At 43.1% G+C, this 19,648-nt stretch overlaps 1 protein-coding gene across 2 annotated transcripts in view; it reads right to left on the bottom strand.

Annotated features, from left to right (window-relative positions):
* Window positions 1-19,648, bottom strand: part of pde4ba (phosphodiesterase 4B, cAMP-specific a) — a 124,454-nt gene that overhangs the window by 35,900 nt on the left and 68,906 nt on the right. For both annotated transcript variants that reach the window (XM_041936049.1, XM_041936050.1), the window contains exon 5: window positions 17,982-18,034. In XM_041936049.1, coding sequence (XP_041791983.1) covers window positions 17,982-18,034 — 53 coding nt within the window. The remainder of the gene's footprint in view (window positions 1-17,981; window positions 18,035-19,648) is intronic.

Raw genomic sequence — 19,648 nt, 5'->3', positions numbered from 1 at the left:
CAAATTCAGTGAATGCCCCAAAAACCCTCAAGATAAATTCAAAAGATGATAGCTAAATAAGAGCCGTTAAGGAATTGTGCGATTCGTAATTCAAAAAGTTGATTATTCACTTCAATAATCAACAGATTATTCGACTTACTTAAATAGTTGTGAGTTGCAGCCCTAACCTGCAAATAGCAGGTGCAACCCCATCCAGGTGTCAAGCTTATGTAAAGTCAGGTTAATGTCATGACATTATCAAAGCACAGGGAGAAATATGTACATATTTGCTTTGTGCACATCATGTGTTAGGCCGTTTCATTTACTCATCTGATGTAACAAAGTAAAATACATGCTACTCATCTGATGTAACAATAGTAAATACATGCAACCAACTGAAGTGCCAACAGACAACTCGGCAAATAAAAGACTCTCACACTGAAGCTTATGTCCCGTGAGTTCTGTGATCAACAGCATATAAACTTCTGCAAGTATCAAAATGAAGACAGCAATGCAAGTCAAGCCCAACACCACTAATGAGAGCAAGACTGATAGAGGTCCAAAGGACAAAGAGTACTGGGGTGGCGTTGACATATAAGCGTGTCTTTCCATCACAATGTGGTAATGAGCGAAGCTCTTATGCAACAGATTTCCAGTGTACAAACAGGCGTACACATCCCTCCATACCTTGCTCTCCCTCTCCTCATCGCTCTCTCTCTGAGGGTCTGAGCAGCTGCCAACTCATCAATCACCAACTACAAAGAAAAGACAAAGAACCAATTTCCTGGAAAGGAGCAAAAGGCAGAGGAGAGCATCATTTATAAGGCACTTGCGTAACCCTTTCATGCGAATTTCAGGGCTGAGCTGTCAGAAGAGAAGATGAATGTACGGTCGATGACTTTGTTTGGGATTTGAGATACAAGTGAAGATGAATTTGGGACTGTTTTGGATTTTGTGTTGGATTTTTCACGATTTTAATGCAAAATGTCTACATTTATCATAACAAGCACTTTCAATGGGGCTTCGATCTCGGGCATCAGTGTAGCATCAACACTTTTGCCTGACAATTCTGTACATTTAATCATATTTGCTCTCTGGGATGTTAGCATGTTAGCATCAGCACTACTTGCATGGTGATATGCACTGACTTGCAGAAGCCATTCATATCTTCACAGTCCCTTAAAGAAAGCATTTCTTTCACACAGACCCTGTGGGTGCCAGCACACCTTCAATGAACACCACAGCTATTGTGCTACAGTGCAAAACACATGACCGACGAAGAACATTTGCCATAATTCTGTGCGCTGGCTTCATCGTAGCCTGAATTACGACAGTTTTCTGTGTCTTCATGCACGCAGAGGGAAAAGACAGGAGACAAACAAGACACGGGCAGTGGGATGCAATTAGGACCACATGGGAATGAGTTAAACTGAGTCTAGAAACGTGACCACGACCCATCAGCTCAACTGTTCTTCGCGTGGAGAACAGAAACCTGAATTTTCACTTCAGCCTGGTCTCCACAACAAGTGAAAACAAGCTTTTTAAAAAAATCTCCACCAGCTGACTGGTGATATGGGCTACGCTGTGAGTAAGGGGAGTGATACTGTGGCGAGCTTCCGCTGTTACGCCTTCACAGACAAACACTTACTGTAACCTGTATGACACAGAAGCTCCACTAGAAAATATTATTGCTGACGTCACCTTGTCTCCAAGAGTCCGATCATATAAACAACGGTTAGATCTGAGCAGAGCGGGAGAGCAGGCGGTTTGGAGGAGGGCAGTGATATTCCTCACCTCCTCACTGAGAGCAAACATACAGCTCCCCACATCTGTCACACACACACACACACACACACACACACACACACACACACACACACACACACACACAGATGGCAGGATCTCACTTACGTACAGTACATACACAGGTAGACAACTTCACCCAGTGATTCAAGGTGGCGTTTGGGCAAACAAAGATACAGTAAACACACACACACACACACACACACACACACACACAAACGCACACACACACACTTATGGACATGGACAGTTGGGTGACTTGTGTGGTTTAAACTGGGCCGTGGTTCATCTCGCTCTTCTTCTGACCTCCGCTCATGTTTCCAGGGTATGTCGCTGTGTGTGACACAGAGCGCAGATGATAATGATAATGTTTGGACAGGCAGCGCGGCTGCTCGGAAGGATTACGATGGATGGAAATAAAGCGAAAGCTGCCAACTCTCTCGTCACCTCTTTTTCTTTCTCAGGCGAACGACGAAATAGCTCATTGTCAAAACGCTGCCTTACAAAACGACCCGTAGATACGATTTCTGATCAGCAGGATGACATTGCTTGTCAGTGCCTTAAGAAAATCATTACAGATTACTGCTAATGACTTACAATGATTCATATGTCTGATCCGATCCTGCCACAGTTAAGGTTTGACCACTAACGGAGATCCTTTACTGACCCACCTATGAAAACCAAGCCCTCTCTTTTGTGGCGTTAAAGCAGCATCACGCTTGATTAATTACTAATTAACTTACTTATTAATTTTAATCCTGAGACACAAAAGTCATAGTTTGCATTGCCACATAGGCGTTGGGCCTCATTTATAAAACTGACTCACGACCAGTTTTGATCTGAAGCATGAATGTAGTTTTTTTTATAGACGCTTACTTTGATGTGGAAGTCATTTTATCTCCAGGTGAAGTCCAGAACTTTGACTCTGGACTTGCAGGAGTTGATGTAGGGGTACTGCACTTTGGGATGCATATGAGTCCAAGCCTGTGGTGAACTGTGGAGCACGAGCCAGTGTTTGCCCTTTGTCCACAGATTGCTGCCATGCGCTGGTCCATTTGGTGCAGCTCTTGCGTGCCAGGCCCCTCTTGAGGCAGCTCAGGCTGCCTTAATGCTTTGCTTTATGTGTGGCTGTTCTACTTTTCCCTTGTAGTTGTACCAGTTGTACCCTCTCCACTTCTTTTTAATATGAGCCACAGTTCTGCTTCCCCCCTCGCTCACAGCAGTGGCGACACACTCCCAAGGTTTGTTTCTGTTTGGCTTTGCTTGTCAACTCACTATTTCGTCCACCGAATAATACGTGTTGCTTAGCTACAGTCTCCATCAGCTCTACCATCGGTGTGATCTCGTCTTCCAGGAAGTTTGCTTTTCTCCTTTGGTCGATTGCTACGCCTGACTGAACCCTCATCTGTGCTGGCATCCTATGAGGAGGAACGTACCGTCAATTTAAATTAACCTGAGCTTAAGCAAGGTTTTTCACGCTCAGCATCTTTTATAAATTGATTGCACGCACCATCAGAAATGATCTTAAGACGAGTTCAAGTTATTTATGTTAACCCAGTTTTCCTGATACCCTAACTGTACAATTCTGTGAAATGGAAATCTTGAGTAATTAAAAAAAAACATTCGTCAGTGGGCAGTGGAGTCTGGGTGCGTGCCACATGCCAGTTTCACATTACACCCTTGTGCGATTGTCTCAAGGTCAAGTGGTGAGAGGAAGAAGATGAGCTTCAGTTGAACGAACTCACTTTTACAGTAGAGAATAAACTACAACTCACCTGCATAACTTTGTTACGACCCATTCATATTTGTGCTCTTTTTAAAACTAAGTATTGTATAAAACCAAAAAGTTACAGTTTTAGACCAAACATCCTTAGTTTATTATGCTGATTGAAGGATCATCTTCAGTCTTAATGCAGAAAATCAGCCTCTGTTATAAATGGAGAGCAGTGAATATGCCGAATTGTCAATGCCAAACGTGGGTGATTGTCTGGATTTCCTGAAGTTGTTGGCTGTTCTGCGGTCAGTGGGAATAACGTGCAGAAACGTCTGTGAGCCAGACTGAAAGTGATAAAGGCATTTAGCCTGCAACAGATTCTTTCCAAGCCAGGATTAATCCACTTTTCAATTCTGCAAGTGTGTTTGAGCCAGAAAATGTGCTGCTCACTGTACCACTGCGAAAAGTGCAGCCCAATCTGCTGCAGTCCCATTAGTCCTGCACTCTGCAGCGCTCTGCCACAGGGCATCGAGGAGTCATCCGAGGACAGCATGAGTGGATCATTGTCCAGAATCAAAACTCTCATCTGCGAGGGGAGCACACAAAACACAAAGTGTCCATCTGAGTACAAACACATTACAGCTGGGGCGTGAGAATGAGAGATGAGCAGCCAATGGAGGGCTGGAGAGGATAATACATGACCTGAGGTCAAGCAGCTCTGAAACAGAGCGATCCTCATAATGAGCTTGACACTGTCCCAGTCCTGAATGAGAGACACTGTTCACTGTGTAGAAACGGGCAAAAAAGTGACACCTGCCATTAATGAAATGATAACAATCCTTGCACTAAAAATATGCATGTTTTGAGAAGGAACTACTGAGCCATGAAGACCAGATTTTGTTTTGAACCAAATACAGATACAGTGGGAGTTTGTCTCTTTGTTTTTCCACCATACATTAGATAAAAAGATATAAGTTAAAGATCTCCTATTGGTATCAAGCTTATTTAGATCGTTTTGGTTTAATCTGCTCGGGTTTTGAGACATCCATCTGAGATTATCAGAATTGCATTTGTGGTGCTGACAACATTTCCATTAAAACATTTCAACAGCAACACTTCTGTCCAGAAACAGCCCACACAACACACTGCCAACAGTTTTCCTGGGAACGACTTCCTCAGAAGGAGACTGGCTCATCGTTTCTCAAAAGACATGAGGCTGTTTGCAAAACAGTGTTAATGCCAGGTCCATTCAGCTGTTCGGCAGCCACCTTCCTCAGCAGATGCAGTTTGTCCGCTTGTCGTGGAGCTTCAGATGTTACTAATTTACATTTTCTGAGCATTTTACTGACTCTCGTCAAAGTTGGCTTTAAAGCGCACGCTTAAAGTTCATCGTTTGGCAAAACAATCTCCCTGCTCCTTCAGTACAACCCTGATTCCAAAAAAGTTAAGATGCTGTGTAAAACATGAACAAAGACAATATGTGTAATGTTTGACCTGATCAGGTTCAATGGTTTTTGTAAATATCTGCTTATTCTGAATTTGAGCAGTGACACATTTCAAACATATTGGGACAGGAGCAACAACAGAACGCTCCAAAAACACCTGTTTGGATCATTCCACAGGTAAACAGGTTGATTGGTAACAGCTGATAGTATCATGATCGGGTATGAAAGGAGCATCCTGGAAAGGATGAAGCGAGGTTCACCGCTTTGTGAACACATGATTGCATAAAGGATGTTACTACGCGGGCTCAGGAACACTTCAAAGTCATGCAGATGATGAAATTCTGTTTTTTTTTTTTGCACTGAGTCCCAACAGAGTCAGAGCTGTCACTGTTCTTTGCTGCTGTTGACTTTTTCAAATTTCTCAATGTGTGTGTGTGTGTGTGCAAACAACACTCATTGTATTGTGGTGAAGGCAGACATCTGAGACATACATCTCAAAACCTGAGCAAATAAAACTAAAGCTATCTGCAAGGCTACACACAACTAGAAGTAAGTGGAAAAAATCTGTTTTTGTGATTGGGGTGAAGTGGCCCTGTAAGGTACTAACACTTCATACTGGCAGTCTGACAGTGTCCTCACGAACCAATCAACAAGCGAGTTGCTGAATTGAAAGGGAAAATATGATGTGGTTATGATCAAAAGTGAACGTGACCAAAACAGTGTTTGTCAAAGGAACGTTTCCTACACTATTTCCAATTCATGTTTTTGGGGTAAATGATAACAGTAAGTGCCAACACAACAACACGTGTTGCTAATTTTAGAAACTGTTAAGTACATTATTGCACCAGCAATCAGGGAGGGAGAAATGAACAAACACAAAGCTCTGTTTGAGCAGGTTGGTAGCCTCATTATGTTACCTTTCACACAATAAACGCAGACAGGACACTAAACAGAAAAGAGACGGACGACAGACAGCAGCTCCGTCTGTTGAGAACAGCATCAGTGTTACTGATGCAGATCTACAGACACACACAGCCAGACATTAAGAACTGGTTCACGGGTGCAATATACACAGCCCAGTGTGGCGCAAACACTGGAGGTCTGTCTCTTTCTCAGAAAGACAGCCTGGAGGTAAACAGTCTTATCTGCAGCCGTCAAGAACAGATTCTTCTCTCTACACTGATTTCTCTGGTGATACGCTGCACAAAAGCAGTTTCTATGTGACCAGCAGAACACCTTCCATGACCCAACACCCAATACACCACTGAGCGCTTCAGCTGTTTGAACTGGGACTCTGGAGTGTTTACACAGGTATGAAAAAGTCACCGTTAGCGTGTGCTCAGTCAACACCGTGCACATTTTGTACTGTACTGCATGTTTGCACTGTACGTCTGTGAGTCGCGACAGACACATGACAGCGAAAGTATACAGCTTTCCCTGTTCTATTATTCCACCTAATTACACTGTTGATGTCTCATCTGAGAGTTTATAATATCATCCGTCATGGAAGCGGAGTTATGTTTGAGCACACTGAATGTACCAGACTGTCAACACCTTCATAATGTTTCTTTAAGTCCACAAACTGAGAGCAGGGATGTGAACTCTTCTCAACTACCTTTAACAGAACAAAGTGTTAAAATAACGACTACAACAAAAGCATATAAGATGAAAAGGCCCGGTTTCACTATCTCAATAAGACACTGCAAAATAATTTCAGTGCTAAAGGGAAGTAAAACCGAAATACTACATCACTGGATTTCCCCTTCGGTCTAAAATTAAGTTAAAGACAATTCACCAAGACAGCTGTTGAAGGGAGAGGCCCCCAAAACAACACCTCTGGTTGACGGATTTAAGGAAGTACAAAAAAAATCAACAACTCTGTATACAACATACTGTGCACTGAAACCGTGAGTCCACAGCCAGCAGCTGTGTGAGGCTGGACGTCAGTATGCTGACATGTAGCAGGTTTAATGTTCACCATGTTTTCTGCTCTCTTCTTTAATCTACGTGCTACGGCTCTTCTTGCTTGTTTTTGTTGATGTCCATGTCTGTGTTCTGCTTTTACTGTAAATGATATTTACATCACGATTATTGTTTAAAACTTATTTCGGGTTCTTGTTTATTAATAAATGCACTGTCCCTGAGAAATATACTGCATTGGAAAAAAAAAATCATAGTTTAGCATGTTGGCATGATAATATTTACTAATTAACACAAAGCAAAACTGCTGCAGTATCAGATAAAACTCATTGTTAAAATGGTTATTAAATAGACACTCAGCATCATTTATTACTTTACAGTTTCTGATCAAGTTTAAACTTTAAAGATATATAGATTTAGTTTAGTTTGATATCTGGGTCAGATACAGTTGGTTTAATTGCAATCTATGTTTAAACAAGTTTATTTTACATCAGGGTCACTCAGAAAAGCAGATCTCGATCAAGAACGGTTTTATAGAACCAGTTTTAAGACCAAGCTGTGAAAGCAGCCGGCGAGTCACAGACTGGAGTTATGAATGGAGTGATTACAATGTTTTCATGCTGGGGTTTGTGACGCAGGTCAGACCCCGTCTGCTCTTTGTCTCCCTGTCATGCCAGAGGAACTCATTTGTCCCCGGAGAAAGATGGATGAACTGTTGTAAAAAAAAAAGCCTGTTGGGGGGGTGTCTACACACCTGGGGAATTGTATGTGTGTGTGTGTGTGTGTGTGCGTGTGTGTGTGTGTGAGGAAGTCTCTGCTGTCCTAGTGCCCTGTTTCCTCATTAGTGTCACAATCCTGCCCAGTAAGGATTTCCTTCCATGGACAGAAAGGTGTCTTTGTGACAAACACACACACACTTGACACACACATTCAGATAATACTCACACCCTTGTTTTACATGCATTTACAAGTGACATCATCTACACACAAACGCACACACACACGCATCCAGAATGCACCTGCCAAGCCGAGTTTGACGCATTTCTGGACACAAATCTGTCCTCCTATGGAAGAGGTCCTCATCCTGCCTCTCAGTCAAAACAGGGACGCCCTGGAGTGTCAGCAGTATACTATCAGAGGCTTTGGGTGAAGAGAATCTCATATAATACTGCCACTGTCCTGCCCTACTTACATAAATCACATGAACTCGTTGGCGTTCAATGGACAAGTGTTTCTATTATTTTGTCAACTGCATTCATATCAATGACAGAGGGCTAAATAAGAGACACCTCTCTGTATAACACAATCCAGGTCAACAGTTTGTGCTGTTGATTCAACTGCATGGATATAGTTGAATCAACAGCACAAACTGTTAAACAGAGATTATAAGCTTCATGAAGGCAGGATGTATTGCAGAGCTGTTACATTAGACTGTATTAGTTTTAGCCTAGTAAACTGGCAACTGGCTGTATAACTACTTTGTTCACACTAAAGAAAATGTCACTCCCCCATACTTCTATTTGATAGGACTGTATAAACATGAATGTGTGTGGAAGGGTATGCACATTTTGTATGTTATTTATTCATTCTTTTTGGTTCTAAAGTAATATTCTATTTCACTTTTAAGGTTTAAATTAATCAACGTCGTCTTTTTAAAGCTTTTTATACTTCGCGTCCTGTATTTTGTGTACAGTCCCTTAAATTGGTAAAAAAAAAAAAAAAGAAGATCCACACAAGATGGAACTGGAGGAGTAAAACACAGCATACCAGTAATTTTACCCAGTGTGAAGTAATTGGAGAAGGATGCTCTTTCATTAGTGAATGAATGGCAGGAGCTGTACGCTGAATATGACCCTTGTTTTACATAAGCCGGCCTGAATTTCACAGACTGTTGCGATCATTCATTCAGCTATTGTCAGTGTGCAGCCGCTACCTGCATACTGCTGCCATGTGCCACCACTTCCAGGAACATGTAGAAAAAGTGCCAAGATCCAGTCATCTTAGTTTCCAATAAACAGACGTACAGTACCTGTAATCTATGTAGCACAGCTCACAACACCATGTGAGGCCCACACACACATCTGCTGATTCTAGGTAATGATAGGAGCCCTTTTGTCCCGTATACTTCCACCAGGTAGTGCAGCAAAAAACACTGAGAGGGCATGAAAGAGGACCACTCTTGGATTTCTCTTTATCTGATAACACACATGCACACATGCACACACACACACACACACACACACACACACACACACACACTGCCTGCATAGGGCTCTGCCATGAGGATCTTTCACATAGCCAGTCAGGCATGGACAAACAAAACACATCGCCTGGCACGCACACACGCACACACGCACACACACACGCTCTTCTTGTTTATGCCGCAAAGAGTGGTTGCAGTAAATCTGAGGGGAAAATTATTCGACAGATATAACAGCCTTTCCTGTCAGCTGTCTAAACAGTTCCCGTCAGAGAAAACCAAACCTTCACACCACCACATACGTTCTTTCTCTAAGGTTTCACCTCTGTATGCTGCCCAGTGACAGGGCACTCTGCCCGGATACCTGAAGCAGTGTGAGTGGGCTGTGGAGGTGTTTAAAACCTCCAATGATTCTGCCTTTATTTAATTTCATCCAGTTTTGGCTTCAGGCCTTCATACATGACGCAAGATGAGGCTGGACTACTCTTGTGTAACGTAATATTTGGGGGTCTGCACAGTAGCCAGACTGCTCTGGGAGCCCCGCTGAGGCTGTTAAAGTAGCCAGGAGCGGGAAGTAGTTAAGAGGGCAGGTAACACAAGACACCCAGGGACAGAAATACCGAGACCTATTAGCTACCAGCATAGAGAGAAACAAGGCCAAGAATATGTTTCTCAATACTTGGACACCTGCAGAAAGCAGAGAGGAAAGAAAGAGAAAGAGAGAAGGGGGGTTCTGGAGGGAGAGCGTTGCTTGGACCAGAATAGAGTCAGGGTTGGAGGAAAAGGAGGGAGTCGCTGCCATGGCAACTGCTCATGTTGGCATTTTGTGGACGTGCACAGCAGAGTGTGAGGCGAGAGACAGAATGATAGGTTGGCAGATACTGTATCTGTGACATTTAGACATGCTAGCCCTGCCATAATACCCCTCATTGAATCAATGCCATATCAAGACCACGAGGCTGGCTGTGGTCCAGCATTACCTCAACAACCAGAGAGGGTTTATTGCCCCAAAAGGAATGTAGACGTTGTTTCTGACACGTGATTCCAACAGAAAGCACCAGGAAATTCCTACCAATCCTGTCCGAACAAATTTATCTGGTAATCGGCTTCCAGACTGCGGCTCCGTGGTCGCCAACTTTTAACCGACTTCCACAGCAACTTTTCCCATCTTGGTACTTTTGACTGATGGGAGACGTGGTCACATTCCAGTGATCATTTATTTTGCATTAAATGCTCCAAAAATGAGGCCTAACAGGTCATCTATGTGCCATATTTACCAAACAAACAACACGTTTCATGTCAGATATTGTCTCTTGGTCATAAAGTGAGCGGTAGGATAAAGCATCCAGATGACACTCCAAGACTCCAGACAGGCCCTGATTATACACTGACCCAAGGTCGGTTTTTAACATGCATGGCTCTTGAACAACAATCAATCAAATCTCGACTAACAAAAATACTTAAACCCTTCTGTGCATGCATACACACAGTGTTAGTGAGATGAACACACTGGTCACCCTGACAGATATTCGTCTCTATTTGGAGTCGGCGGGTGGCGTCAGTGAGAAGCCCCAGACAGGTGCACCGCTGTGGGGGAGTTATTGCTACTGAAGCCTCTGGCTTTTACTGGCCGTGTCACATGAGGACCTATTATGAGATCCTGGTAAATAAATGCCTGTGTGTGTGTGTGTGTGTGTGTGTAGTACGTGGAGTAAAGGCACACAGTGAAGCAATAATACTGCATATAGCTGTCTAATGCAGTATCTGCAGCATACAGTCTTTTACCAACCACAAAACACAGGGACTGACAGCATGTAGCGCCTCTGAAAAGACCGTTTATGGGATCATTATCAGCCACCGATTTGGTTCATGTCATGTTTTGTGTGGTGGTTTCAGTACTGAAATATATATTTTGCTGTGATTTCAAGAAACATAGAGTGCAGCCAAACTGTTATCATGTCAGACACACAGAGCAGTGCGTCATGACTCCCCGGGGGTTTGCACTTCTGGCTCGACATGTCGGCCACAGCACCTGCTTATATCTACCATCTTAACTGCCCATTTCCTCCAGTATTTCAGTGAGAATGACTTTGCACATGTTGTAGCAGATGCTAGCTGATGAATTTCCATTCTGTAAAACCTTTATATTTGCCATCTTTTATTGTTTGTGACCTGAGCTGCCCTTTCTTCTGCATTTGATATTTGTCTCTATGGCTTATTAGCTTACACGTATCAACAGGGCATAAAAATCAAAATTCACACAACATCATTACTATACTGATTTGAAAGCGACCACATAAAATTCCCTCAAAGGTTCCACCAGTTCAAGTCTGCCTTGCTATGGGCAAATATGCTCCTTCAGTAGGACACTACACAAATAAAATGGCTTTTTCTCTGTTGTTGTACAGTCTGCTTGTTTTTTTTCCATTCGGATCAGCGTCACCCTTCTGACATAAGAACACCATGAACACAGTACAGGTTTATGGCTAAGACTAACAAATGAAGTGTTTTAATGATCATATAATTCATTTGGTATGCCATTCAGCTTTGGCTTTATCAGTTCCTTATTGCCACTATGGCTGTTTTGCAGCCCTGTTTAATTTACCCCTTGCCTCAGTCTGGTTAGATATTTACACGAATATCAGCTAAATTAAACTTACAGACTAATGAGCCACATCATGAACACCACTGACAGGAGTACAGGTACTGTGAGTAGCACTGAATCACAGAGGGAATTTGTTTTGTTTCACTGTTTTCTGTTTTCAATCCTACAGCTCTTCGTCTTCGGCACTCTTTCCTGTTTTCCATGCATCATATCTTCTCTGGCACCTTCTTGCTTTTTCTTCCTCCCCTCTCCAGAGGACCCTTATCTCTCCTGCCCTCTCACCTCATCACTCCTCATCTCCTCCTTTCATCCCTCCTCCTGTTCTGTGTCTCTTGTCCGCCTCTCTGTGACCTCCTCGGTGCATTCCTGCACACACTGGGTCACTGCATGGTGCAGGGAGTGCAGGGTTATCCAAGGCCTGTATTAAGTAACCTTAATAAAGAGATGAGGTGCTCTTCATTCACTGCCCTTTGCTCTGCTCTCTGAAGCCCCGCTGGCACGGAAAGAAGCTTATATCAAACAAATCTTAGATATGTTTCCAAAACTTGATGCAATTAACCACAAAATAATATTTTTCTTGTTCTTAGCTGCAGCCCAGAACAACAAGCAGGAACTGTGGAGTTTCTCTTTCTTGATGTTGTGCAACTGAGAACGGCCAATGGAGGACGACACATTCTTATACCAAAGTTTAAACCCATTTTAAAGTTTGATAAAAAGTGATAGAATCACCAAAGTTATTATGATTCATCCTGGAGACCACGAAAGTCTTCTTGAGATCTTTAACTCAGAACTATAGATATCAACCTCATGGTGGCTCTATAGGAACATTCAGGGGGTGTCACAGGGATTCATCCTCTGGGAACCATCAATGTCTGCACCAAATGTGATATTTTACAGGATAAATGCAAACTTTGACCTGACGGTGCTGCAAGAAAGGACAGGGGATGACCAAAGTCAGTGCGAGTTATCCTAAGGACCATGAATCTCTGTCCAAATGTCCATGGCTGGGATACTCCAGTCTGGAACACAGTGGTGGTCTGACCAGCTGCTTGACCAACCAACTAATCGACAGACTGCAACTAGCTTGGCTAGAATGGCATGGCTTTAGCATGCCTAAAAATCACTCAACATATTTTCTGAATGTCCAACTGAAACTCTACGTGAATTTAGCAGGAGCGCTATCTGTATCAGCTGCTGTTTTTTATAAGCAGCTTCGCCTCAGACCCTGCTCGTTCAGTCACATTCCCTGGTGAACAACAACATACAGCAAATGCATGAGCAGGGTTTTTTTTTTTTTTACCCTGTTGCATAACAGTTCCACACTGTCCAAACACCTTTCACCTATACAGTTAACTCATACTTATTGTTTATTGTTGACCAAACACCAGCTCCTAGCTTTGAAATAACAGGGCTTCTTTTTGGGAAAATGTCATGGGGTGGCCTGCTCGCCCCGTATAAAAACAGCCACACAATGGAAAGGCACAATGGGATTTAAAAAGCCAACTGGTTGACACCTTTCCACAGTACTGAGTAGCCAAACATATACGCACACACACACTGCGTGTGGGAATAAGATCAGGGAGTTCAAGAGCCCTTTGCCTCACATATATCCTGTATGACAGCATTTCATCACAGAGGTCGACTTGACCAGGAAGCCGGGTCATACCTTTGTGAGGTTCTCACAGCAAAATGCTGTAGAAATGGGCTGGAATATTTCCTGTCTCTGTTATGACACCATGACACAAAACAGCTGCTTGGAATCAGTGGATCTCTGTTATGTGGAAAGTTTTGGTCCATGTGTAAGCAGACCTCACTAACCTGTTTGTGATTGTGACGTGATAATGGCTCTCTGAAAAATCGCCCTCCAGTTGTCATTATTGAATTCAATAAGTGGAGTGTTGAAAGTCTATGGAGCAAATGTCATGAAGTCTGAAACATGCACACTGCCACATATGTCTGAAAACTGCAAGTTCCAATGTTACAAAGTACAGATCTTCTTAAAATTAATACATTTTAGTTAATTCCTTTCTGCCTAATCTTTTAATCCTATTAATTGATTGGCTCACGACACACATCATCGTGTTTAAATCATAAACAGCCTTATCTGATCTAGATTACGTGTGCCATCTCCACCTTTACCCTGTGAGAAAAGTGGTGTACAGTACTATTTCTACCCAGTATGATGCAAAGTACTGTGTGGTGACAAGTGAAGCATGATACTAACACCTCAGAATAAGTCGGAACATATAGCTTAGACAACATTTCGGTCTGTGCATCGCGCTTTAATGCAGTGACAGACACGAGAACATGATGTCCTGGCAAACATATCTGCATTTAAAGAAAGTGTACGAAAGAGTTTTTACGTCTTGTAGTTTTGGCTAATGGGAGTCTGAACCTTCCTCTGCTCAACACTCAGTTTCAACCAACCGATGTCACATTTTCGCATGAGCCAAACACGCTGTAGAACAACCCTCAGTCATTTAATATCAACATAGCATGTCAAATCCTGAGAGAAAAACAACAAAGGCTGTGACGTTTCCTTATATCATATATACCTAACATCTAATATCTCATATTCTGTGAAATGACAAAATTGAGACTATTGAGAGATTAGTTTTTGTGCCTCTGGACTTGTTGTCGTCGACCTCACTCAGAGAAGGTGCACCTGTCTCACATCCCATGACTTCATGAGCGGCGTTTCAAACATGCAAGATCTGCGGATCTGATGATTTATGTGGCCGTATACAGCATCAGAAGAGTTAACAGTGTGTCCTGAGAGAGGGTGAAACAGGTCCACCTGTGTGTGATGCAGAGTGACTGCGCGGCGCTGAAGGTATTTACGTATCATATCATTGTGTCAGCATGTGCATGTTTGTGCAGTGTGTGGGCACAGACAATAGGCCTTTGTCTCTCTGCATCCTATTTTTCTCTTGTGGGCTGACACAGACATTCACACGCACACACGCGCACACACACACGTGCACACACACACACACACACACCTCATCTACACACAGTTCCTCCTGGCTTCCGTCAAGTTACGACAGTTTAGAGACAGCAAAACAGGAACAATCTGATCTTCTCTTCCTGCCTCACACTTCCTGCCCTCCCCCTCCCCCTCCTCCTCCTCCTCCTCCGGTGATGATGAAGAGAGAGAAAGAGACAAACAGATGAATGAAAAGGAAAAATAAACAGGAATGAAACTGAATAAGACAGGGAGAGAGACACAGAGGCATGGTAGGGTACAGCTGTGGATGTGTGAGTGAGTGTGTGTGTGTGTGTCTGCGTGTGTGTGTGTGTGTCTGAGTGTGTGTGTTTATGTGACGAGGTGGTGGTCTGCAGCGAGGATGTGGTCTAAGCTTTTGGGAAAACGGCTCTGATTCTGTGGCGGGCAGGTGCTGACTGCACACACCCAAACTACAATAATTTCATATGACGCATGCAGCAGTTCATTGTGGCACCATCAGGTTTCCCTGACAGCTAAACATGTTTGAGAACTCAGAGATTCATATGTCAGGGTTACGAGTACAGACGACTGTACCTGTGAGTTTTAAAGGTGCTTCAACAGGTGTAACTTTATCTTTTCATTGTATCAACAAATCCTGTAAAACATGGGTGCCTAGCGCCGCCGTAGGGTTGATTTGGCCCATCAGGGAGATCGGGATCCTCATACTATTTCGCATCTTTACAATACAATCGGTGTTTGCTATTGGCCAGTGGGCCACCATTAAGTTTCAGTTCTGGCAAAGCTAAAATTTTAAAACAAATTGAAAAAAAAAAAAACCCAAAACAACAAACTAAACACAAACTCTGAAGCCGTGATTTAAAATTAAAGCTGTAGAAAAATATAAAACTGTTAAAAACCACAGTGATTTTTTTTTTTTTTTGGACATTTTCTTTTAAAAAGAAAGGTATTATTTGTCAATACTTTTTAGAGTTTTCTTGAGATTCGTCCTATACACTCATTTCATGTCAATCTTTAGCCGGGTGCAGAACTGCACGTGGAAAAATTAAAGAGACGTTCTGCATGTAGACGAGGAGGAGACTGTTAACTGCAGAGCCCCCGCAGTCAGTCACACTTTTACTTACTGACAGGACAGGCTGCAAAGAACTGAGCTGTAATGCATAATTAAGTGATAACCTTGTTTGCCCTTGCACAGAAAGGTCATGATGCACGTTATGGAGCTGGTTTCACATTTTCCTTAGCTTCCTAACACACACGCAGACACACACACACACACACATGCAGACACACACACACACACACACACACACGCAGACACACACACACACACACTCACGCACACAAACCCAGAGCACCTGATGAGCTGCGGTTCAGAAGGAGGAAGTGAAAACTCAGTCCATCTGCTTTGACAGGAAGTCAACAGAAGCCACATACAGGCACGCTGACGTCAATCAGAGCCACAGGAACACCTCCCCACAGCACACACACACACACTCACACACACACACACTCACATTACTCACAGCGCTGCATACATGCTATCATAAATACTCATTCCAATCATACACCTCACCAGTCCACGGTTGCAAAATTGCAAACTTAAAATACCATTGCACACCGAATACTGCATTACACACACGTCAATGATTTAAAAGATGCCTATGCTCACCACACACACACAGGCCCGTACGCACGCACACATGCACACACACAGAGCATAAACACAGACTCTCAAGTAACTTGTTGCTTCATTTTTAACAGGATGAACTCATGCGCGTCACTAACGACACCAACAAACCGAGAAAATGAAACTTGAATTTGTAGTGTTTTGGTTAGATTAAATGAGCTGATAGAAAAAATATAAACGTGTTTTGGGTTTTTTTTTTTGTAAAGAGGAAAACATTGCTATCTTTGCGGAACCGACTGAGGCTTCATTTTCACTACTTCTACTTTGATGTCATATCTGACCCAAGTTGGTTTCATGTAAAATACGTTGGCTGTTTGGTGGTGAACGGCGCTCACTGTTCTCAGTATTGTTTTTGCTCATCTTGGTCTCCCTTTACAAAACAACACACTGTTTTCGGCACTCTGCCTCGATTGTGGGAACATCCGCCGACGCGTGTGAAGTTAAAGGTCTGATGCTATATCATTATATCAAAGGAATTAATGATCCAGCAATGAATAAAGAAAGAATCATAAACTTTAGAAGTGACGGGCAGCAGAAACAAGCTGTGAACACCAACATATTATAACTTTTTAAGTTGAAAAGGCAAACGTGTTTGCAAACAGTCAGCAGTTACAGAGCACCATCATTCACTGGGGGTGAATGTTTCTGGCCACTTGGTGAATTGAAGTCCAGTATTCACTCTCTTTTAGCTCTGCTTTTGGTCACAACCACCTCCTGATGGTAGCTGCTACATGCTCCACCAGCTAGTTCCTGACCGTGTCTGCCTGCCGTTTGGTGCTGAGCAGGGAGCGTAGGCACACACTTTTCAGGACCCGCTTAAAGCACACGTACCCTAAACTAAACCTAATTCTAACTGTAACCAGGACCAAGTCTTCAGCTTCAAACGGTCCTTCAGCTGGCCCTCACAACGCAGAACTGTCCTCCCTACGATCGTTTAAAACTGGAAATGGACCCCATAAAAACGCTCTTGCACACACAGGATATGGCAAAAAAGTATTTATTGTATGTGTGTGTGTGTGTTTTAGTGTGTAGTAAACGGCCTTGGCTGAGCCGGCGAGCAGACACAGATGCCAGTCTCACACAAAGAAATGTTCACAAGCAACACTAACACTGACATGTGAAGTCCTCATAAAGTCATCTGTGCTCAAAAGCACGTACTCACACACTGCTTCTTACGGGCATAGATGTGTTCATGCACACAACATACTGTACAGATAGACACGCACACACGCGCGCACAAACACACACACTTGCTTAAAATCAAACGTGATGACAGAAGGAAAGAGGGGTTTGCTGTTATCGTTGAGTGAGCGGCTTTAAAAGGCCACGCTGTGTGTGAGGCCGCATGCACATGAGTGTTTGTCTGAAATACCACTTCAATTGTGTCTGAACAAGGTTAATGGGCTTGATGACAAAATAGTCTGGACTACAGCGCTGGAGCTACAGACAGATGGTGAAAAAAAGTGAGAGTCGTCACGTACGCGAGTTCACGAGCAAAGGACGAGACGAGGGGAGAGGCAGGGAGGGAGGGAGGACGAGGGAATAACGAGAACAAGAAAAAATGCTGGCAGGAGAGAGTAGGACGATGTAAACCAGATAGGTTGAAAAAAAAAAAAAGTGGTCTCCATGCAGCTTAACAGAAGTCAGAGCCTGAGCCTCTTACCTGGGAGGCAGACTCTGGTGATCGGAGGCTGAGTTGTTGCTGCAGGGGACCTCCTGAAAGAAGGACAGAAATGTCACAAAATCAAAGAAAAGAAATCTTACATACATATGCCGAATGTAACCTTCAACTTTAAAGGGCTGGTTCACCCAACAATGAATAACATGTTCTCACAGTGAAGTGAGAGCTTTAAAGGTCAGTCACTCGGGTTAAAGGAATAATTCAGCATTTGAATGGTACAGTAAATATGAGGGTACAGCCAGCAGCTAGACAGCTTAGCTCAGCATAATGACTGGAAACATGGGGTTCAGCTTTAAGAAACTGTGGAGGCCATGGAAGTTCCTTTTTTTGATGGTAAGTTAATATCTTGTCATTTTTGTTTTTTCTTTGAGATTTTATGTCTGAGGAAAGCGCTGATGCTCCCAGCAGCCTCATGTTTTTCCTCTGTCAATAAACCTTTGCATTTCCTGCACTACACTTCGAGATGCTGACATGTTGCCATGACGCCAAGCAAATCTTTTGCAGGACTTCGTACGTCTTAACCACGAGCTCACAAGTACCACCTGAAAGCAGCATCAGTCAGGCACATATGTTGTTTCATAGTCCAATGTTCCATATCCAATCATGTGTATCCACAGTCTATCAGTAACACTACATCGTGTTTTCCGCCTTCTATCTGCATGCACAGATGCATCTTCACTGCTTTTAGCTAAATAATTCCTCCAACCTCCGACTGCATTAATGTTTCATTGTATGCAAATATTTCTTATTTAAAAATACGTCCATGTTCATGTCACCTGATGTTGTGTGCCTGAGTCTCTGCCGCAGGTAAAATGTGTGCTATCATTAAAATAAATGGGTAAAAAGACAATGTGACAGTCCTGACTAATAGCACTAGCAAAAAGCGACTTGTCAGAATAATTGAAGTGAAAAAGTGACATCTTGAAGGGACAAAAGACCGTGCAGGATCTGTGTTTGTGTGAGTGGCAGATGGGCAGTGGGCAGCTGACAGTGCATTGATGAATTTCCTTCCAGCAGGGACTCGTTGATCATCTGCCCCAGCTTTTGTGTGCAATTAGTTCAGTATATGTGTGCATTAACATACTGGTCCAGGCCTGTGTGTGTGTGTGTGTGTGTGTGTGTGTGTGTGTGTGTGTGTGTGTGTGTGTGAGCTCTTGTCTATATGTGGGTATCAGAGCTGAATGTAGGTCAGACAGGCTTCAGGTATTCAATACAACAAACTGAGTACAGCCTGTGTCCACTACAGCCATGGAAGAGGAGAGAGCACTTAGCATCCCGCACACACACGCACACACACACACAGACGTAGATACATCCATACATACATTCAATGAAAAAATAGAGGGAAAGGTGTCCTACATACATACTTTCAGTGCATCTGCAGTCTCTCCTCCGTTGGGAGGTGTGATGCTGCTGCAGCTTCAAAGACCTGTCTTACTTTCATTAGACTAGAGCCAAGAGGCTTGTGGATTAATCACTTAGTCAATCGCCAGAAAAAATCAATCAGCGCCTAATTTCATAATTAGATATTCATCATTTCTCAAGCATTTTCAGCCCCTAATACCCGTAGACAGACTGCTCGGACATTCAGAAATTCTGGTTAGTGGATTTTGAGATACATGTTTTCAGCGTTTGTGACGCCCCCTACT

Source organism: Chelmon rostratus, chromosome 4 (genome assembly GCF_017976325.1).
Source record: "Chelmon rostratus isolate fCheRos1 chromosome 4, fCheRos1.pri, whole genome shotgun sequence".
NCBI classification, from domain to species: domain Eukaryota; kingdom Metazoa; phylum Chordata; class Actinopteri; order Chaetodontiformes; family Chaetodontidae; genus Chelmon; species Chelmon rostratus.
The sequence above is the reverse complement of the archived record's forward strand: the minus strand, read 5'-3'. Positions and strand labels throughout refer to the sequence as shown.